At 41.8% G+C, this 22846-nt stretch overlaps 1 protein-coding gene across 2 annotated transcripts in view; it reads left to right on the top strand.

Moving 5' to 3' along the window:
- TAPT1 (transmembrane anterior posterior transformation 1) overlaps positions 1–22465 on the top strand; it is a 68414-nt gene extending 45949 nt beyond the window's left edge. For both annotated transcript variants that reach the window (XM_047090498.1, XM_047090499.1), the window contains exons 9-14: positions 6508–6617; positions 7990–8049; positions 8423–8491; positions 13605–13681; positions 17191–17351; positions 20328–22465. In XM_047090498.1, coding sequence (XP_046946454.1) covers positions 6508–6617; positions 7990–8049; positions 8423–8491; positions 13605–13681; positions 17191–17351; positions 20328–20545 — 695 coding nt within the window. In that variant the 3' untranslated portion in view covers positions 20546–22465. The remainder of the gene's footprint in view (positions 1–6507; positions 6618–7989; positions 8050–8422; positions 8492–13604; positions 13682–17190; positions 17352–20327) is intronic.
- The last annotated feature ends 381 nt before the right edge of the window (positions 22466–22846 follow it).

Genomic DNA, 22846 nt, shown 5'->3' with positions numbered 1-22846 from the left:
ATCGGCCAAGAATTCTTTATCCAGCAAAGCTGTCTTTCAAAATAGAAGGAGAGAGAAAAAGTTTCCCAGACCAACAAAAATTAAAGGAGTTTGTGACCGGGGCGCCTGGGTGGCGCAGTCGGTTAAGCGTCCGACTTCAGCCAGGTCACGATCTCGCGGTCCGTGAGTTCGAGCCCCGCGTCAGGCTCTGGGCTGATGGCTCAGAGCCTGGAGCCTGTTTCCAATTCTGTGTCTCCCTCTCTCTCTGTCCCTCGCCCGTTCATGCTCTGTCTCTCTCTGTCCCAAAAATAAATAAACGTTGAAAAAAAAAATTAAAAAAAAATAAATAAATAAATAAAAAATAAAAAAAGGAGTTTGTGACCACCGAACCGCCCTACCAGAAATTTTAAGGGGGACTCTCTGAGAGGAGAAGAGACGAAAAAAAGAGAGAAAGAAAGAAAAAAGACCAAAAGCAACAAAGACTAGAAAGGACCAATGAACTCTACCAGAAACTCCGTTCTACAGGCAACATTATAGCAGTAAATTCATATCTTTCAGTACTCACTCTAAACGTCAGTAGACTAAATGCTCCAATCAAAAGACATAGGGTAACAGAATGGATAGGAAAACAAGATCCATCAATATGCTGTTTACAAGAGACCCATTTTAGACCTAAATACACCTTCAGATTGAAAATAAGGGGATGGAGAGCCATCATGCTAATGGTGAACAAAAGAAAGCCAGAGTAGCCATAGTTATATGAGACAATCCAGACTTTAAAATAAAGACTGTATCAAGAGATGAAGGGCATTATATCATAACTAAGAGGTCTATCCACCAAGAAGACCTAACAGTTGTAAGCATTTATGCTTCAAATGTGAGAGCACCCAAATATATAAATCAAGTAATCACAAACATAAAGAAACTCATCGATAGTAATACCATAATAGTAGGGGACTTCAACACCCCACTCACAGTAATGGACAGATCATCTGAAAAGAAAATCAACAAGGAATCAATGGCTTTGAATGACACACTGGACCAGATGGACTTAACAAGATATATTGAGAACATTTCATCCTAAAGCAGCAGAATTCACATTCTTCTCCAGTGCACTTGGAACATTCTCCAGAATAGGTCACATTCTGGGGCACAAATCAGCCTTCAACAAGTACAAAAAGATCAAGATCATACCGTGCATAGTTTTAGACCACAATGCTATGAAACTCGAAATCAACCACAAGAAAAAATTTGGAAAGATAACAAATATTTGTAGACTAAAAAACATCCTACTGAAGAATGAATGGGCTAACCAAGAAGTTAAAGAGGAAATTGAAAAGTACATGGAAGCCAATGAAAATGATAACACCACAGCCCAAAACCTCGGAGACACAGCATAAGAGGTCATAAGAGGGAAGTATATGCAATCCAGGCCTTCCTAAAGAAGGAAGAAAGATCTCAGATACACAACCTTACCTTACATCTTAAAGAACTGGAAAAGGAACAGCAATTAAAACCTGAAACCAGCAGAAGACAGGAAATAATAAAGATTGGAGCAGAAATCAGTGCTATCGAAAGCAAACAAACAGTAGAACAGATCAAGGAAACCAGAATCTGGTTCTTGGAAAGAGTTAACAAAATTGATAAACCCCTAGCCAGTTTGATCAAAAAGAAAAAGGAAAGGACCCAAATAAATAAAATCAAGAATGAAAGAGGAAGGATCACAACCAACACAGCAGAAATACAAACAATAATAGAATATTATGAACAATTATATGCCAATAAAATGGGCAATCTGGAAGAAATGGACAAATTCGTAGAAACATATACACTACCAAAACTGAAACAGGAAGAAATAGAAAATTTGAACAGACCCACAACCAGTAAAGAAATCAAATCAGTAATCAAAAATCTCCCAAAAGACAAGAGTCCAGGGCCACATGGTTTTCCAGGGGAATTCTACCAAACATTTTAGCAAGAGTTAGCACTATTCTCTTGAAACTGTTCCAAAAAATAGAAATGGAAGGAAAACATCCAAACTCTTACTATGAAGCCAGCATTACCTTGATTTCAAAACCAGACAGAGACCACACTAAAAAGGAGAACTACAGACCAATTTCCGGGATGAACATGGATGCAAAAATCCTCAACAAGATATAAGCCAGCTGGATCCAACAATACATTAAAAAATTATTCACCACGAGCAAGTGGGATTTATACCTGGAATGCAGGGCTGGTTCAATATCCACAAAACAATTAACATGATTCATCACATCAATAAAAGAAAGGACAAGAACCACATGATACTCTCAATAGATGCAGAGAAAGCATTTGACAAAATACAGCATCCTTTCTTGATAAATACCCTCAAGAAAGTAGGGATAGAAGAATCATACCTCGAGATCATAAAAGCCATATATGAACGACCTAATGCTAAAATCATCCTCAATGGGGAAAAACGGTGAGCTTTCCCACTAAGGTCAGGAACAAGACAGGGATGTCCACTCTTGCCACTGTTATTCAGCATAGTATTGGAAGTCTTAGCCTCTGCGGTCAGATAACACAAAGAAATAAAAGGCATTCAAATCGGCCAGGAGGAGGTCAAACTTTAACTCTTCGCAGATGACATGATACTCTATATAGAAAACCCAAAAGATTCCACCAAAAACCTGCTAGAACTGATCCGTGAATTCAGCAAAGTTGCAGGATATAAAATCAACGCACAGAAGTCAGTTGCATTCCTATATACCAATAATGAAGCAACAGAAAGAGAAATAAAGGAATTGATCGCATTTACAATTGCACCAAAAACTATAAAATACCTAGGAATAAATCTAACCAAAGAGGTGAAAAATCTATTCTGAAATTATAGAAAGCTTATGAAAGAAATAAGTCACACACACACACACACACACACACACACACACACAGGAAAAATATTCCATGCTCCTGGATAGAAAGAACAAATATTGTTAAAATGTCAATACCACCCAAAGCAATCTACATATTCAATGCAATCCCTATCAAAATAACACCAGCATTCTTCACAGAACTAGAACAAACAATCCTAAAATTTGTATGGAACCAGAAAAGACCCCAAATAGCCAAAGCAAGCTTGGAAAAGAAAACCAGAGCAGGAGGCATCACAACCCGGACTTCAAGCTGTACTACAAAGTTTTAATCATCAAGACAGTATGGTACTGGCACAAAAACAGACACTCAGATCAATGGAACAGAATAGAGAACCAGAAATGGACCCACAAACATATGGCCAACTAATCTTTGACAAAGCAGGAAAGAATATCCGATGGAATAAAGACAGTGTCTTCAGCAAGTGGTTCTGGGAAAACTGGACAGCGACATGCAGAAGAATGAACCTGGACCACTTTCTTACACCATACCCAAAATTAACTCAAAATGGATGAAAGACCTCAATATAAGACAGGAAGCCATCAAGATCCTCGAGGAGAAAGCAGGCAAAAACCTCTTTGATCTTGGCCGCAGCAATTTCTTCCTCAACACATCTCCAGAGGCAAGGGAAACAAAAGCAAAAATGAACTATTGGGACCTCCTCAAAATAAAAAGCTTCTGCACAGCGAAGGAAATAATCAGGAAAAATAAAAGGTAACCGACGAAGTGGGAGAAGATATTTGCAAACGACATCTCAGATAAGGGGCTAGTATCCAAACTCTTTAAAGAACTTATCAAACTCAACATCCAAAAAACAAATAATCCAGTGAAGAAATGGGTAAAAGACATGAATAGACACTTCTCCAAAGAAGACATCCAGATGGCCAACCGACACATGAAAAAATGCTCCACATCACTCATCATCAGGGAAAAACAAATCAAAACCACAGTGAGATACCACCTCACACCTGTCAGAACGGCTAACATTTACAACTCAGGCAACAACAGATGTTGGCGAGGATGTGGAGAAAGAGGATCTCTTTTGCATTGTTGGTGGGAATGCAAACTGTTGCAGCCACTCTGGAAAACTGTGTAGAGGGCCCTCAAAAAATGAAAAATAGAACTACCCTGCGACCCAGCAATTGCACTACTAGGTAATTCATCCAAGGGATACAGGTGTGCTGTTTCGAAGGGACACATGCACCCCCATGTTTATAACAGCACTATCAACAATAGCCAAAGTATGGAAAGAGCTCAAATGTCCATCGATGGATGAATGGATAAAGAAGATGTGGTATACATATACAGTGAAGTATTAGCAATCAAAAAGAATGAAATCTTGCCATTTGCAACTACGTGGATGGAACTGGAGGGTATTATGCTAAGTGAAGTTAGAGAAAGACAAATATATGACTTCACTCATACGAGGACTTTAGGATACAAAACAGATGAACATAAGGGAAGGGAAGCAAAAATAATATAAAAAACAGGGAGGGGGACAAAACATAAGAGACTCTTAAATATGGAGAACAAATAGAGCATTACTAGAGGTGTTGTGGGAGGAGGCGATGGGCTAAATGGGTAACGGACATTAAGGAATCTATTCCTGAACTCGTTGTTGCACTATATGCTAACTATCCTGGATGTAAATTTAAAAAAAATAAATTTAAAAAATTCTCCCTCACTCTCTCCCTCTGCTCCTTTCCCCCCACTAACATGCACCCTCTGTCTCTCTAAAATAAAATAAGATTCTATGAATTTTCATCATCCATTCATAAAGCAGACATTTACGTAAGGCTGGGCACTGTGGCCCGCATAGACTGTACTGAGATATGTGTAGGACTCTCAGGCTAATAGTGAAAATAGGTAGTTAAACACAGTCTGGTAATGCTGAAGTGAGCTTGGTGGGGAAAGGATCATGTGCTCAGGTGTCTCAAGTAATTAAGCGTTTTTTTGTTTTTTTTATTTATGACATTTTTATACAACCTTGTTCTTAAGGAACAAGCTTATTTTTTGCATTTTATTCATTACCTTCAACGCGATACACTTTCCAGGCTTTTAATAACTTCTTGTTAATTTATTTTGATTCATTGCTAGTCTAGTCTTCGAGTACCTGTAAGAAACCAGAAACAGATGTTAAGTGAGATATATGATCTTGGAAATACATTTCCAGAAGTAATTTTCTTGTGGAAAGCATAAGATGAAATATATCTTACAGTGGCTTGCGTTCCTGTCTGAATAGATCCAAAGTCTGCCTGAGTTGTGGCAGCAAAGCCGTGCTCCACACACTGGGATTTTCTCTGTGTAGCTGCGTTCTTGGTTTACAACTACGGCAGCTAATACGGTGTCTGCGTGAGGCTGGGTAGAGGGCATGCGTGGCTGGTCTCAGCAGAGCCCACATGGGATCAGCAGTCTTGAGGCAAGCTGTTGTGCCAAAGGACAGTAGTCCTAAGCCTGCTGACAGCTGGAGGTTTGAAGTCATATTCTCATTTGTCCTGGGACTTTCAGCAAATTGCTTGGGTCTTCTTTATTACTGCTATGGCGGTGTGATGAAAGGAGCACTTAATGTTGGTGAGTCATCATTCCTTCACTCTCTCTTTAGTTTCTTTTTTTAAATTTCTTTTCTTAAAAAATGCCATTTACGGAAGCTTCCTGTAAGCCTGCAAGATCATGAATAACATAAGAGTAATGCTAGCTGTTTTGTGTGCCAGGCACTTTGCGCTGTCCGTCTTCATTCTCATAGTGGTGAAATACAGATGGTTTTTATTTTGTAGATTAGGAAACTGAAACTTAGGTCATGAAGAAACTTGCCAAAAGTCATGTAGCTAGTTAGTGGCAGAATTTGACGTGGAAAAAAGTTTCCTGATTCCCAAAACCTCAAGGCAATGCCAGACCCACTAAAACCGTCAGCTCGGATGGCCTGAGCTGGATTCTCTCCACCCTGCCCTCCAGTGCCCAGATCCCAAACTGCCTAGGACCTTGTTGACATTTCTAACCTTTTTCTTGCTCTGTCACACTCTCACATCCTTCTTCAGGGTCTTAGGAGGTTATTTGTTTGCATTTTTTTATCAGGTACTTGGTACTGAATTGACATTTTAACAAATAATGGTAAAGGTGCGCAAACTTGACAGATTGCATCTGTGGGATACTGAAATAAATGATCAAAATCTTTGCATCTTAGGGAGCAAAGAGAGGAAGATCGTTCCATTGACTCCAGCACATGTCCCAACTAGCTATTTACTAGCATATCGGGCAGCTATAGAATTAAAGGGTTTTATAACAAGCCTGCTCAGTTAGTCGTCCTAGCAACGTGTTAGCTGTGTGAAGGAATTCAGGGGCTCCACTCACCTCTGTGACCTGCCCCTCAAGGGCTTGGCACAGAGAAAATACAAAATTGGTTATCTATTGAGTGTATTATCCTTTAACTTGATAAAATAGAGGTTTTTTGATAATTAATTGAATGCTAGTTTTGGCTCGGTTATCATTTATTGGCAGCATTATAGTTGAGCCATGTGGAGATTGCAGATTTCTGTCGCTGCCTGTGTGATACTATTATGGTACATGATACCCCGTTCCTATGAAGAGATTCAACTGTCTCTTTTTCCCTGCACTTTCTAGATCACCTCTGGGTGTTGTTTCCAGATGTCTGTATGGTGATTGCATCAGAAACTGCTGTGGATATTGTAAAACATGCCTTTATCACCAAGTTCAATGACATTACTGCAGATGTATGTATTTTAATAAGCAATTCAGTGTTTAATGTTGACTGCTGCTGCTTAATATTATGAAGTTGTAAAATGACGAGTCCAGGTTTACTGTGTTTATAAAGATAAGAGTACTACTACTTTAAATTTAGAATTATAATTTTCAATTTCTGAAAATTATAGTACAGAAAGTATACTATTTCAATGTTGACCAGTCCTGTTCCATACTTTTGGGTGGAACTATAGTTTGGCCAATAGTTCAGGTCAGAGTAGAGTGTCACTGACTCAGAATCATTATAAACTGTTAAGAGCATCATAATTTGTTTACTTAAACTTATATAAATCCCATTGTTTCTATTTAAGCATTAGACTATCAAAACTGTTCCCTCTGGCTAGGTTTTTTTTAAGTATTTTATATTTAAAAATGGATTTTTTTTCTGTGATTATAGATTTCTGAAAAGTTCTAGAAAACAAGAGCCTTATACTTTTTGGTGAAAGCATTCGAGAGATTTGTTTTGTGTTTCAGCCAGCTGTTCTGTGGAGTTTCCAGAAATAGACATGTGCTGTAGGCTCAGGGTACAAAACCATGGGAGTTCCTAGCATCTTCCCCATTCCTGCCTCAGGCCCAAAATAAACATTAATTTCATCAGTTTCCTACATTTTATTTGGTCTATACTTTGTCTTGTTATAGTACTGTCTCAGAAGGTACTATTTCAGAAGTCTAATGTGGTTGCAACTGCTACTGTGTGATGATTTGATATATATTTAAATAAGATTTTGTATTCTTTTGTAAAGCAGTGATGGTGTCATTTCACTGTTTACTCTCTTGGCTTCCTCAGTACAGAATGGAATCATCTTCTCAGCATCTGAAGTCAAAATTAATAAACTTGATTCAGTGCAGTTTTAGTGAAATGACAGTTTACAGTCCCTTCATAACTTCTATGTTCTCTCAGTTTTATATCTTGCAGAGCATCCATTTTTTGAAGAAGGCATCATTATCGTTATATATAGACAGTCTATGTATGTGTGTGTGATATATATATAGTCAATAATTTTTTAAACTTTTCATTTAAAATGTCAAATTTATATATATATATATATTATACTACTTAAAATAGCCCCTCTTCCCCAAATTCTAAACTCTCAGTGTCATAATCATTGACTATTGCTCTTTGAAGGGAAATATTTGAAAGGCTCGTAAACATAACAGATGGGGGAATTAGGACTATTTTACCCTTACTCTAGGAAGATAGAGGAACACTACCCAGATGTCTGCTTGGTGATCAGCACCTTTTTCCTGGTTAATTATTAAACATTTTCATCTACAAAGTCTGAATCTGTGCACATTGTATATTTGCACTATATTACTTAATATATCACTTTTATTTGTCTTTAGGTCTACAGTGAATATAGAGCCAGCCTTGCTTTTGACCTTGTTAGCAGCCGACAGAAAAATGTGAGCATTATAACAGAGACATAGTCTGAAATTAACAGTGGTTTAATTTAGCATGGAATATTGGTTAAGGGAAAGGTCCATAAATTTCAACTTCCTCTTAATCTCTGTTCTCTACACTGTGTTTAGTAAAATAATAATAGTGCTTAATATTAAGCAGGGTATGATTTCTGTAGTATTGTAATAGTTATACAACTTTGGATTTAAAACCTCTTATGAACATTTAGATAATGTTCACAGTATTTTACTCAATTACTCAATAATAGGTGCCGGCTTCTGTTTTTGTGCATAGTCTTGCCTGTTGAGAACATTTGCTGTTGATGAGTGGAAGCGAACTTTTTAAATGCCATAATCCTTCTCTGTTTTCTCTGTCCAGGCGTATACTGATTACAGTGACTCTGTGGCACGGAGGATGGGCTTCATTCCTCTCCCACTAGCTGTTTTAGTAAGTTCATACTTTTTTCCCTTTTTTTGTGTTGAGAGAGCCATCATTACAGAACACTAATAAGTGGATTATCATTAAGTTTATTTCAGAAGGACATGATATAAAATGGGAAGGAAATTTTAAGTTGTGGCATTATGTTTTTGGATTTTGAACTGTCCAGTAGATAATTTTAACAAACCATTTTATGTAATGGCTTTGCTAGCAATGGGAGTACTCATTTTTATTTACTCATTTGGCAAAGATTTTTCTTTTTGAATGGAGATGCCTAGTGGTAGGCATTGGCATGGCCACTGTAGCATGTATTAGCTGAAGTATAAGAAGTCGATCCAACGTTTCTAAAGGCAGTTTAACAGTATAATGCTTTGATGCAGCAATTCCAGTTCTAGGAATCTATCCTAAGAAAGTAGTTATAAAAGGCACATGATGGTTTATAGGCAAGATTATGCATTGCAGTGGCATTTATAGTAGTAAAATTTTGGAAAGAAATGAAATAGGTTAAATAAATTATGGTATGCTCAAATGAAGAAGTAGTCTTTATCCATTATAGTCATTACTTTTTAAAATTTTTCCAAAGTTTTTACAATGAAAATTTTTACTGTTATACCCAGAAAATATCATATATATATATTTTTTTCTTTTTTTTTAAGTAATAGCACTGAAATGTATTAGATCAATCCAAGATAATGTCACCAACCTTGAATAATTTAATGAATTGCTCAGAACAGCCTTGTAGAAAGTTACTAGCCACATCGGGCTGTAATAATATTAATTAAGAAGATTTGCTGGCTGCACCTGTATTTGATTATATTCCTTGTTGGCTACCTAGTCTCACATCAAAACAAATGCAACCATCTTTTTGCCAAAGGACATCTAGAATTCTCCTGTAGATGCAAAGTGTCATGGAAGTCAACTAAGAGATGTAAAAAGCAATTGTAAGTGATACCAACTGTATTTTAGACCAGTTTGCCTGACCTTTTTTTAGAGGAAGGGAGATTGATAAATTTAATGTTATGTATATTTCGTTGTAACTCTCCAGACAGCCACATCCTAAATGTTTTCAATTCTGTTAGTAACTTGTTTATTATATAATAATATAGCTTTATTTTGTTTGGGAAGAGAAACTCCTAGAATTTTGGAAAAACAGGATATTTTAAAGAGTAAAATTCTTTAAAGTATAAGAGATTGATAAAATACTAAATTTTTCTACATTTGTTTCCTACAACTGGAATCATGATACGTGTAGTATAAGGATAAACCTAGGTTGCCTGACTGATTTTTTTTTTTTTCTTTTAAGGATTGGTTAAGTGATTGGATTTAAATGTGGCCCTTCTTTGCAAATAATAATTGACTATCTAGTAACTTATTTGCCAGAAAACTCTATTCATAATTAATATAGATTTTTTAATTTAGTATTTTTAAATTTTTCTCCAGCCTTTATTTTATTCCTTAAATGAGTTTGTATGGTTATACCAAAAGATTTAAGTTAAACTAATAACTGATCAACGAAATGCTTGGGGGGTTATTTTCAGACGGGGTTATGCTGTTATGCAGGAATCCAGAGGGTTTTCTCCTCCAGCACTTTCCTCACAGAGCTCCAGAGTGAGCCAGTAGCTTTGGCAGATAGCTAGGAGCCTGGAGGAATATTCCAGGGCCTCAGCAATCCCACACATTCTTTAACTGAGGCCCACGAGTGACAAAATTTCTCTCTAAATGCTACCTTATGTCCTAAAATGCATTTGTGTCCAGGAGAAGTAAAAGAAATTATTTATTAAGGTCTTTTTTTTTTTTTTGCAAGTAAATTTCTTTATTTATAGTAACTGCTTTTGAAGTCTCATTTAGGCACTGTGTGGCTTCATGCATATTATTTTTTTTAATATGAAATTTATTCTCAGATTGGTTTCCACACAACACCCAGTGCTCATCCCAACAGGTGCCCTCCTCCATGCCCATCACCCAGCCTCCCCTCCCTCCCACCCCCCATCAACCCTCAGCTTGTTCTCAGTTTTTAAGAGTCTCTTATGGTTTGCCTCCCTCCGTTTTTTTTTCCCTTCCCCTCCCCCATGGGTTTCTGTTAAGTTTCTCAGGATCCACATAAGAGTGAAAACATATGGTATCTGTCTTTCTCTGTATGACTTACTTCACTTAGCATAACACCCTCCAGTTCCATCCACGTTGCTACAAAAGGCCATAGTTCATTCTTTCTCATTGCCACGTAGTATTCCATTGTGTATATAAACCACAATTTCTTTATCCATTCATCAGCTGATGGACATTGAGGCTCTTTCCCTAATTTGGCTATTGTTGAAAGTGCTGCTATAAACATTGGGGTACGAGTGCCCCTATGCATTAGCACTCCGGTATCCCTTGGGTAAATTCCTAGCAGTGCTGCTGCTGGGTCATCGGGTAGATCTTTCTTTAATTTTTTGAGGAACCTCCACAGTGTCTTCCAGAGCGGCTGCACCAGTCTGCATTCCCACCAACAGTGCAAGAGGGTTCCCGTTTCTCTGCATCCCCACCAGCATCTATAGTCTCCTGATTTGTTCATTTTGGCCACTCTGACTAGCGTGAGGTGGTATCTGAGTGTGGTTTTGATTTGTATTTCCCTGATGAGGAGCGACGTTGAGCATCTTTTCGTGTGCCTGTTGGCCATCTGGATGTCTTCTTTAGAGAAGTGTCTATTCATGTTTTCTGCCCATTTCTTCACTGGATTATTTGTTTTTCAGGTGTGGAGTTTGGTGAGCTCTTTATAGATTTTGGATACTAGCCCTTTGTCCGATATGTCATTTGCAAATATCTTTTCCCATTCTGTCGGTTGCCTTTTAGTGTTGTTGATTGTTCCTTTTGCTGTGCAGAAGCTTTTTATGTTCATGAGGTCCCAATAGTTCACTTTTGCTTTTAATTCCCTTGCCTTTGGGATGTGTCAAGTAAGAAATTGCTGAGGCTGAGGTCAGAGAGGTTTTTTCCTGCTTTCTCCTCTAGGGTTTTGATGGTTTCCTGTTTCACATTCAGGTCCTTTTTCCATTTTGAGGGTTTTTTTTGTGAATGGTGTAAGAAAGTGGTCTAGTTTCATCCTTCTGCATGTTGCTGTCCAGTTCTCCCAAGAGACTTTTTTCCATTGGATATTCTTTCCTGCTTTGTCAAAGATTAGTTGGCCATAATTTTGTGGGTCCAGTTCTGGAGTCTCTATTCTATTCCATTGGTCTATGTGTCTGTTTTTGTGCCAATACCATGCTGTCTTGATGATTACAGCTTTGTAGTAGAGGCTAAAGTCTGGGATTGTGATAATATCACAATGGGGTAAAACTGAGAGCTTTCCCCCTGAGATCAGGAACATCACAGGGATGTCCACTCTCACCACTGCTGTTTAACATAGTGTTGGAAGTTCTAGCATCAGAAATCAGACAACAAAAGGAAATCAAAGGCATCAAAATTGGCAAAGATGAAGTCAAGCTTTCACTTTTTGCAGATGACATACATGGAAAACCCGATACTCCACACCAAAAGTCTGCTAGAACTGTTATGTGAATTCAGCAAAGTCGCAGGATACAAAATCAATGTACAGAAATCAGCTGCATTCTTATACACTAATAATGAAGCAACAGACAGGCAAAGAAACTGATCCCATTCACAATTGCACCAAGAATCATAAAATACCTAGGAATAAACCTAACCAAACATGTAAAAGATCTGTATGCTGAAAACTATAGAAAGCTTATGAAGGAAATTGAAAAAGATGTGAAGAAATAGAAAAACATTCCATGCTCATGGACTGGAAGAATAAATATTGTTCAAATGTCAATACTGCCCAAAGCTATCTACACACTCAATGCAATCCCAATCACAATTGCACCGGCATTCTTCTCGAAGCTAGAACAAGCAATCCTAAAATTTGTATGGAACCACAAAAGACCCCAAATAGACAAAGTAATATTATATTAAGGTCTTATGGAAATTAAACTTTAGACCTATGTATCTTAAAATTACCTAAGAATATATTAAATAAAAATGAAATTACTTAAGCCTTGAAGGGGGCAGATGGCTTCCTTCCATATTCATGAGTCAAATCCTAGAGCCGTCTTAACTTCCATCCCAAGTGTGTGTCCAGGGGTCGTCTCCCCGTCACAGCCTGTGTGAGAGATGGAGACTTCCATATCCGTTTTCTCCTAAGGGGCCTTCACTGGGCATACTACAGTCCCTTCTGTCTGCACCCAGCTGTTCTTTTACTGAAAGCATTTGTAAATAGTGTTTAAACTGTGTCTTAGGATACTTGTTTAAGACGCTCTAGTAGACTTGATTTGATGATAACTTCACATTGTGGATATCAGTTATTTTCCCTGACTTTTCCATTTCCACGCAGCAGTCCCCTTAGACCCTGATATGTGGGTACATTATGAAGCCTAACCTGGAATGTGTAAATATTTTTTGGTGACAGATCCCACCAGATTTATTCTACACATTTCCAAGGACAGTGCTGTTCAGCCCACATTTCTCTGAGATAAGGAAGAAAACATGTGTTTAACCATAACTATCCAAAAGAGACAGAAAATGTCCATCCTTTATAATTAATTTTGTAATACTATTCAGTTTTTTTTGGTAACAGTACAAAACTCCTAAGGCTCCCTTTTCTCTCTCCTCCCTGTAGGTCCCTTTGGGTTCCTAAAAAAGAGTCCATGAAAGACAAAGCAAGAACAAGGGAAATGCCCACCAAGTGGTTCTAGCTCTGGTCGGGGGGATACATGAAGTAGGATGAACCCATTTGTATTTCCCAGAGTGACTTTTCATTTAAAGATCAGCTGATTTGCATCTCTGTGAGGTACAACTAAATGTGTCACTCATGAACCTGGACGTAGTGCCCGACTTGACACCAGCATCTGAACGTGGCATCTTAGATTTGCCTGAACAGACCCAAATCAGCCGCAAGAGTTGTCACAGGCAGCCAGATTGTATAGGAATTGTCAAAGCTGGAACGACATACTTGGGTTCAGACAGGGGCCACAGGGGTGCACCTAAAGTGTTAAAATCAGCATGAACAGGTCTTTAAATATTAACTAATAACTCTGTGATTGTGTGTTTTGTGTGTGTGTGTGTGTTGTTTCGGTTTGTTTCTCACTAGCTCATCAGAGTCGTCACAAGCTCCATTAAAGTGCAAGGAATCCTGTCGTATGCCTGCGTCATACTCTTCTATTTTGGGTAAGATTAACTGTTCTGGAACATGTTTTTTGGTTATACAGTAAAGTACTAATACAGGATGTAATGGACAGTAATATCAACCACCTCACACTGTAGCCATTCTCACTGTCCCGGGGTCCCCTTAGCAGCACCTGCCTCCAGGTGTGTCCGTGACTTGCTGAGTGAGACTCAGTTAAATGCACTGCTATTTGGTACTAGTATGAACAGCACTTTAGATTTTATTTTAATCTTTAGCAAAAGGAGTCCGTTAAAGCTCTTTCTGCTTAGGATTTCAGTTGTACCCGTATTTCCTTTTACGATAAAATCTGCCATCACAGTCAGACATTCTCCTGTGTTTAAAAACATCTTTAACTCCGTTAATCACTGGGGCTCCCCGCACCGTGGCTTTGCTCAGGTTCTAGGAGGCGGACGCCTCTGCGTGGTTGTCAGGCCTCTGTCCCCGCGTTGTCCCAAGCCGTATCGTCAGCACCTTGATTCGTGGCTTTGCTCTGACACGAGGCACGTTAAGAAACTGCGTTGAGGCAAGGGGTCCGGGGTCTGGATTTCCCCTCAGGTCCTGCCCCTTCTTCATACTGCAGGGACTGACTCCCAGAGTCTGAAGCTCAGGGGACCACACACCTCTCTCAGTTTTTTGACATTAAAACCCTGAGCTCCTCCTCTGGTCCAGATGCTCACACAGCCCTCCAGAGTTCTTGGCATTGTGCCTCGTCCTCGAGTGGTGTTGCTGTCATTGCTCCCATGTTTGTTTAACGGAATATTCTTGTATTTTTCTTGTGACACAACCCAGGAAGTGAAGCATGTGTACACTACACCTAAAAACCTTCGTTTAGTGACTGTTGTGTGTGCGTAATTCACCAAAGTGGACGCGCTTCAATCCAAATGACTGAAAAGTCACGACCTTCCCCCATGTTTCTCCCCCGTCTTGTCACTGTTCCCCCCGATAGCCCAGAGAGGCATACCTGCTCACTGATCTTTCCCCTCGACTGATGTGTCCTGATTCGCCTTGGATCAGGGTAGTGCCCAGATGACCCTCTCCTCCTCCAAAGTCTTTCCCAAACCACCTTGTCCGTGAAGCCTTCTTTATTCCTTAATCCACCAAGCCCAGGACTCTCCCTTGAGTACAGACCAGTCAGAATTCAGTTGACCCTCCTAGCACACAGTGCCGTGTCCCCACCCCCACCCCCCAGTTTCAGCCTCTTTCCCTCCAGGCTTGCTATGGCCAAGCTGCAGAGGGAAGGCTCGCAGCCTCTGCCCTCCTCATCTGGGCAGCACGCCTCAGTCAGAGCCCTCTAGGCGCCAGGTACTGGTCCTGGGGTGGGACCGGTGCCCTGCCTCCATGGCACTGAAACTCTAGTGGAAAAATAGCAACCAGGAAAGCAAACCACCGTAAGACGACAGTTGCTGGTCGGCATCAGGAAGTACGAAAGAGCAGCGTGAGGAGATGCGGAATGAGGGACACGGCTGCCTACGAGCAGGCGGGGGCCTCCCTGGTGAGCTGGTGTTTTTCAGCGGAGACCAGACAGAGGGAGAGAGAGCCGGAGTGAGGGAGAGAGCCGTGCAGATGCCCGGGAGGATGGCAGACTCACAGAGGGGACGCGGGACAAGTCTAACAGGAGCAGCGGCCGGGAGTGTGGCGGTCCCGACAGGGCACTGAGCGGGGGGACCCGCAGCCCCGCTGGGCTTCCGGCTGAGGGAGGGAGGGAGGGACCCCGAAGGCTGCCAAGCCAAGAAGAGCGTGCCAGATCCGGCTGCCACGTGGTGAATGGGCTGGAGCGTGCGTGGCAGGAGAAGCAGACCTTAGGCCCAAGGTGACCGTGGCTGCTGCCACTGAGGTGGTCACGGCGGAGTGGTAATGATTTGTCCGCTGGCGTGTGTTTGTTTTGACGGTGGAGCCAGACAGGACTTGCCGAGCGGTGATGGGACGTGAGGTGTGAGGGAATAAAAGGAATCCGATGTGATTCCAGAGTTTGGGGCCCAGCAGTCAGGGTAGTAGAATTACTGTGACGAGGGAGCCTGTAAGAGATACACGGGGGTGTGATTTTGTTTTGTTTTCTTTTGTTTTTTTGGAGGGTTGGATCGGAATCAAGAATTCTGGCTTGGCTTTAGTAAGTTTGGAATCCGGTTAGACTTCCCCAAGGCAGTGTCAGGGAAGCGATGGAAGGTAGGAGTAAGGAGTTCCCGGCAAAGTTGGGCCTGGGGCTGAGCTGGGGAGTGTTCTGCACGTGTAAGTCCTCGGGGCCAAGGATCTGTGTGAGGCCCTCCCTCGTGGTGGCATTCTGAGCTCCTGGACTGGAGAGGCTGGGGACGGTGAAGGAAACCTGTCTGCCCCTTGCTCTGACCTCCTGCCAGGCCCCTTCTTGGCGTCACCCCCACTGACTTGCCACTTCCTGTCATTGCCACGACCTCCCCTCAGCCATAAGAGACAGCAGCCGCCTCTTCACTCGCTGGCGGTGACGTCTGTGCTTCTTTGTCATTTGAAGAACGTCACGTGAGCACATATCAGCGCGAAGAGCAGTTTTTCAGATTTTTTTTGTCAGATTTGTATCAAGTACCTGAAAATGCCATGCACATTTTTTGGCCCAGAAATTCCACTTCAATAATTATAGCTATCTAGGAATTTATCTTAAGGAAATACAGATTTCACCTATGTTTTCCTAATTAGAAACTTTTAAATAGAAACAAAATATTGGAAATAATCCAAATATCCAAAAGTTAAGGGCTTTTGGGGGCTTTGTTATATGATAACCTAAACAGTGATATTTTAAGGCCATTAAAATAATGTCACTGAGGAACATGAACTGGTAGGGAAAATATTCATAATAATAATAATGATAATATTGTTATGTGAAACAACACCAGCATCTAATGAAATAACATTGGTTGACATTTCGGTGTGCCAAGTACCGTTCTGAGCACTTAACTAGAATCATCTCTTACTACTGGCTAAGAAACTCACTCAGGTCCACACGGGTTCTAAGCAGCACATCAGGTTTGAACTCAAGCGCTTGATGCCCAGAATCAGCTCAGCCTCCGACTCCATCCGCTTGTGCCTTGTAAAATAGGCCCAATTTCTGAACAGTGGGAAGGTACAAATTAGTATAAAGTCATAGCAAACACTACCAGGACATAATATACCAAATGTCCCAGTGAGTAGCCCTGGGGTATGGGATTCTAGGTTCTTTTTGGCTCATCTGTATTTACTACATGTACTGGTTTTGCATAAGAGAATAAATGCTAAATAACTCGGGACCAGGTAAAACTTGTAAGTGGTACAATTTTTCTCTTGTACTGAGGACTAAGGAATTTACCAAGTGTTTTCCCTTATGGGAAAACAGCCTCAGGAATTCGGGCTTTCACGGGAACTTCGTCCACCTCAGATGCGAGCCTCTGACCCCCAGGCCACGCTCCTACCCAGGCCCCACACCTCCTCGGCAGCTGTGGCGGGATATGGCATTTGTGGTCACGGAGATGAATTCCAGCTGTGGTTCTTTCTTTCTTTCTGGTTCCAGGTTGATCTCCCTGAAAGTCCTTAATAGCATCGTGCTGTTGGGGAAGTCATGTCAGTATGTGAAGGAGGCCAAAATGGAAGAAAAGTTGTTCAATCCTCCTCCGGCCAGCACATCAGGCAAACCACCCCATAAGTCACAGAACAAATGTAAACCCTCTCAAGGTACGTTCTGTTCCTTTCATCACTGTGTGAATCGTTTTCTACAGAGTTAATGGTCTGAATTCTCCCTAGTGAAGAAATCCCTATTCAGTTGATGTTTGACATTGCTTTCGAGATTTGATTTCACTTTGCTGAGTTGTCTTCAATGTTTCTATTTTAGATCTCATCGTGGATACACCCCCATGCCATGCTCTGAGTTTTTCCATGTGTTCATCATTCAGTAGATGATTTTGGAGCACCTGGTACATGACAGGCTCAGGGGATACATTGGTGGGGAAAACAGAACTGGTTCTGACCGGGAGACAGAGAGAGCCAAGGGGCAGTAGTGCTACAGAGAAAACTCCAGCGGGTCCACCAAGGGGAGTGTGAGCGGGAGCCAGGAGCTCCCCCAGCCAAGGAGACAGAGCCTTCCCGGGCTCAGTGCCAGCAGCTAGTGCGTGTGAGGGCCCGGGGCAGGAACCTGCCGCGTGTGTGGAGGGACAGCAAAGGCCAGGTGGCTGGAGTGGACCCCTGCCGTGGGTGAGGGACTGGAGAAGGCATCAGAGAGGCCACCCTGCTGCCCGTTGTGAAGAGCGTGACTTCTACTGTGGGGAGGGGCCGTTCCAGGGTTTGGAGCAGAGGAGGGACGTGATCCAGCTGTGAGCTTTGTGGAAAGTAGACTCGGGAAGAGTGAGCCCAGAGGCGGAGGTCAGCAGGGAGACTGCTTGGCTCAGAGCCGGGGTGAGTGGTGTGAGCCAGGAAAGCTGGCCAGATTCTGGAAAGGTCTGGAAGAGCACAGGATTTGCTGATGAGTTTTACAGTGTGGGAGAGAAGTGGAGGATTCCAGGACTGCTGGCCTGGAATGTTTGGAGGAAGAAGCAGGGCCCTGCCGTCAGATTTGTCATTAGATGGCAGTTCCCGGTTCTCGTGGTACCTGTTCATCGGACTTTGCGTTCATTGACTTACCTTTAAATATACGGAGCCACTGTGTGCGGGTGAGATGGGATCCTGGGGATACACAGGTAAATAAATCGTGCCGCAGGGCCTCACAGACAGAGGAGATGGTAAAAAGTGGATGATCCAGACACGTGAGCGGGTTGGAGACAGGCGTGGAAGGGACAGGACGGGGTCCCTTCCTGGAGGTGGTGAAGCCTGGGCTGAGTTTCGAAGGACGAGAAGTGGGTCCAGGCGAAGATGGGTGGAGAGGGCAGGTCAGAAACCTACCGGCCTGAGCCGAGTCTAGAGGCCCGAAAAGCAGCCAGGAACTAGCAGCTCAGTATTCCGGGTGCGGCGTTTGCTGTGGGAAGGGGCCAAGCCCAGGCTGAACAGAGTGCCGTGCTCATGCGTGCTTTCTAGGGAGCCAGGAGGGAAGTGAAATCTTGTACAACAACCGGAAAATAATGTTCGTCATAACAGAGAGCATGTAAATACTCTTGGTAACACGGGATTGCGTGTGTTTCGACCGGGTCAGTCATAGTGGCCAACACGCATTCTGTCCTGCTAGGCACCTTCCGCACATTGACAGATGAGTGTCGGTCATGCAGTCGGGAGTCCGGTCTGATGGGGGACGCAGGAGGCGAAACCTTTAAGTGCACACCTCAGTTTGAGGCCATTGGCTCCAGAGCCACGTACTAAGAAGTGCATTTGGGACGAGAGTGTGAGTGTCCATGTAGGGTGTTTTTGGAGATCAGGAGACCACAGGCCAGACAGACACTGTTGAGGAAGGTGTTGTAAGTCAGGTGGCTCAGGTTCAATTCAAGGATGAAAAGAGGGGCAGCTCTCAAACCAAGCGTCGTGTTCGTCATGTTCTTAAAGAAGCAAAGGACAGCAGTGGGGGTGGGGGCAGCAGGGAGGGCAAGAAAATAGACTCCGTGTTCACGGTCGATCGTGGCGGTGGTTTCTACAGATGTATGCGTGTGTCCACACCCATCAGATTATTCATCTGAAGTATGTTCAGCTCACGTGCTGTCATTCTTACCTTGATGAAGCTGCTCTCCTAAGGACTGAATGTGTGATGCAGAGATCGGTGGCTGCAGGCCCTGACCGAGCCGTCCCGCAAGCCGGGTTCCAGGGCTCCCGTGACCCAGAGTACACATTTGGGTCTTGTCGGTCAGTCTGTTTCTCCCTGTTTCGGACTTCCCGCAGGTGAACTGCTGAGTCGAGCTAAATTTTACAGCGCCTCATTTCACAAATTGCCCACTCTGTAATAAGAATTTACTTCTAATTGACAAGTGACAGGACTGTCTAATTTGAATTCTTCTTTGGGTCTTAATGGTGGCAAAATGTTTGATTTTTGTCCTGGGCAGCAGGGACAAAGAAAGGGCTGGTGCCGGTACCCAGGAGAGGCAGGATGTGTTAGAGTCTGCTTCTCCTTGACGTCTTGAGCGTAGGAGCCAGTGTTAACTGTTGAAGCAACAATCATGTTAGGACCTGGTTATGCAGGGAGGGAGTTTGTTAGAGAGGAGTTCTGATACCAAAGTCAGGTGGTGGTATTATTTGTGTGATGCTATCCGCATAATATCCCTCTGTGGAATTTTTTTTTAATGTGGAACTTATTGTCAAATTGATTTCCATACAACACCCAGTGCTCCTCCCAACAGGTGCCCTCCTCAGTGCCCATCACCCACTTTCCCTCCCCCCACCCGTCATCAACCCTCAGTTTATTCTCAGTATTTAAGAGTCTCCTATGGTTTGCCTCCTTCCCTCTCTGTAACTTTTTTTTTCTCCTTTTCTCCTCCCCGCTGGTCTTCTGTTGAGTTTCTCAGGATCCATATAATAGCCCTTCTGTAGAATTTTATTGAGCAAACAGAAATGGCATAGCCGCTGAGTTTCGTGATAAACCATGGCCGCTGACATGCCACATGCTATTCGGTTATCACTCGCTCTACCTAGAAGATGAATGGGGACACCTTTTCTCATTGCCACTCTGTTGGTATGCTTGTATTTATTATAAATTGAGGGGAAGTCCTTTTCTAACCAACGGCATCTCTTTTTCCACAGAAGAAAACTTGTCTGCTTCGGTCACCAGCCAGCCTGTTCATCCGAAAGAAAACGTCGTACCCTTACTTGTCACAAGCAGTTCTGATCAGTTTCTGACGACTCCAGATGGTGATGAGAAGGACATAACACAGGAAAGCTCTGAATTAAAGCACAGATCCTCAAAGAAAGATCTGCTGGAGGTAGACAGGTTCACAATCTGTGGAAACCGAATCGACTGAGCTCTGCGGCCAAGTCCTGGGGCGGGAGACGCTCTGCTACTGGGCTGGACAGATGCGAAAACTGGCACTTAAATATTTATTTAAAAACTTAAATTATTAATGGAAAGCGAATCTTAATATCTTTCTTCCGGTGACGTGGTCTGGCTGAAGGTCAGGTCACAGAACAGCAGCGACCTCCAGCCTGGACTCTGGAACCTGACGGGTGAGGAGGAGCCCCCGGCTTGGCAGAGGGCAGTCACTTCCGGGCTCACGGGGGCCACCTCCCAATCACTTTGCCGTATCCGTCCGCGCTTCCAGAACCTCGAATTCTCCCTCGAGGCCTCTTCCATACAAGGATACACCTGGAAAACTGTGAAGCTTCTGCCATGACATTACCTTTCCAGCTCATACTGTTTTCACAAACAGGTTTCAGACTTGACTTCATCTGCCAAAGCATTAAAAAAAAAAAAAAAAAAGATTAAAACTTAAGTCAAGATAAATGTTCTCACCACCAGAATAATCCTTGAAGATGTATCTGAATTAATCAGAATAAAAGGCTACCTAAAATAATTCATGGTGAATAGTAGCATTTTATAGGAAGAAACCCTAAGCCAGTTTATTTACAAAATACTCATTAATGAAAGTTATGCATCACAGAGAAAACGTTTCATGATTTTTCAGTTTACTCTTTAAAGCAAAATGTGAGCTGTGCATTGTTCAATTGCAATGGAGAGAATAGAAATACCCTTATGAAAAGGCACTTTTTATACTGAAAAAGCAGAGCAGTGTTAACTTTCATGTGTAGTTAACCGGTTTCGCTTTAAAACTAATTGCTTCACAAATTGTTACAGTTAAAAGAATCGGATGTCGAGTGGGCTGCAGGATTGTCATTGTATAAAACCCGAAGGTTTTTAAGGTGTCCACTTGAACTGAGTTTTTAAAGTGACAGTTTTAAAGTAAATATTCTAAGCGGTTTGGGCAGCATCTTGCTTGGGCTTAAAAAACGCGTCAGTCTTTCTGACTGGAGTGTCCGTGGGTGTGCCCGAGCTGGGGGTGCCCATGGGCTCGGGGCCTGTGGGCCACTGTCTGTGTGGGGAGACCTTTGTGTCCGGACGCTGGGAACAGCAGCCAAAGGTGCTTCTTGGTTTTGTTTGAGATCAAGATTCCATTTCTGTTTAACTGCTAGTTTGTGGCCTACAGCATAGGACAAGTTATTCCCCACCAGTTTTATCTCGAGGAACCTTTCTGCATTTTTATAAAAATTTTACAGCGTCTCATTTCAAAATGTCCAGATGTTCTACTGTTCACTATCATTTCCTTTGATGTTTTCATTTTGAAGTTCAGCTGTTGTGCTGATATTTCAGGCATGTGACCTGCAGAAAGTAATTTTAGGGGATTTCTCTATTTCCTGGGTGAAATATAAAGCAAGCTTTAACGTTTGGCTTCTTCATGAGAAATATGGAAGTGGATTTTAATGTTTTGCATCAGCTAAGGAAATCTGAAGGTTAATGTTCACATAGGGTAGAAAAGAAAGTCCTACTGAAATACTTCGGTGAAACCAGGAAGTATTTTAAGTTAAAAATGAAAAGACTTTTGTATATGTTTCAATGAAGCCCCATTTTAGAATTAAACTTTTTTTCTATCCCCTCTTCACCACCAAAAGGAACAGTGTCCATGTGAATGGAATAGTTTGGGGGGGAACTTTGCCAAATGTAGCCCTGATCCGTGCAAGAATATGATTTGGGTATATCCTTCCACTCAGCTTGAATTAGCCTGTTATTATTGTGCTGTCATTTTCGGAAGATTTCATTTCCTTTGCAGGATATATTGGGAGTTGGGAATGATGTTCATTTCTTCTGCTAAAATGGCATTCAATACTAATTTTATAAGTGCATCTTGTGTGAAACTCAATAAATTCAATTTTGTAATCTTTTTTAAAAAGGTCACTGAATTTATTTTAATAAGGTTTGTTGCTATATTTGCTGGCATAAATTTCCCACTCTGTAATAAGAATTTACTTCTAATTGACAAGTGACAGGACTGTCTAATTTGAATTCTTCTTTTGGTCTTAATGGTGGCAAAATGTTTGATTTTTATCCTGAAAAAAAAAAAAGGCTGGTACTTGATCATAGATTGTTTAAAATCTCTCAGCCGATGAAGATACTTGCATTTTGCAGGTGTTTTGAATGTCACACAATGTGTTTTTCACATCTGGGAGTCAAGTTCAAGACAGTACTTTTTTTTTTTTTTTTTTAAATTAAGACACAACATAGGTCACTCTAATGAGCTTTTCCTTTAAATTTTTTTTTTCAATGTTTATTT

Source organism: Lynx rufus, unplaced genomic scaffold (assembly GCF_022079265.1).
Source record: "Lynx rufus isolate CCGP_SWC_20201006 ecotype Redwood Valley unplaced genomic scaffold, mLynRuf1.p SCAF_3, whole genome shotgun sequence".
NCBI lineage: Eukaryota > Metazoa > Chordata > Mammalia > Carnivora > Felidae > Lynx > Lynx rufus.
This window is presented reverse-complemented; position numbering and strand designations above follow the sequence as displayed.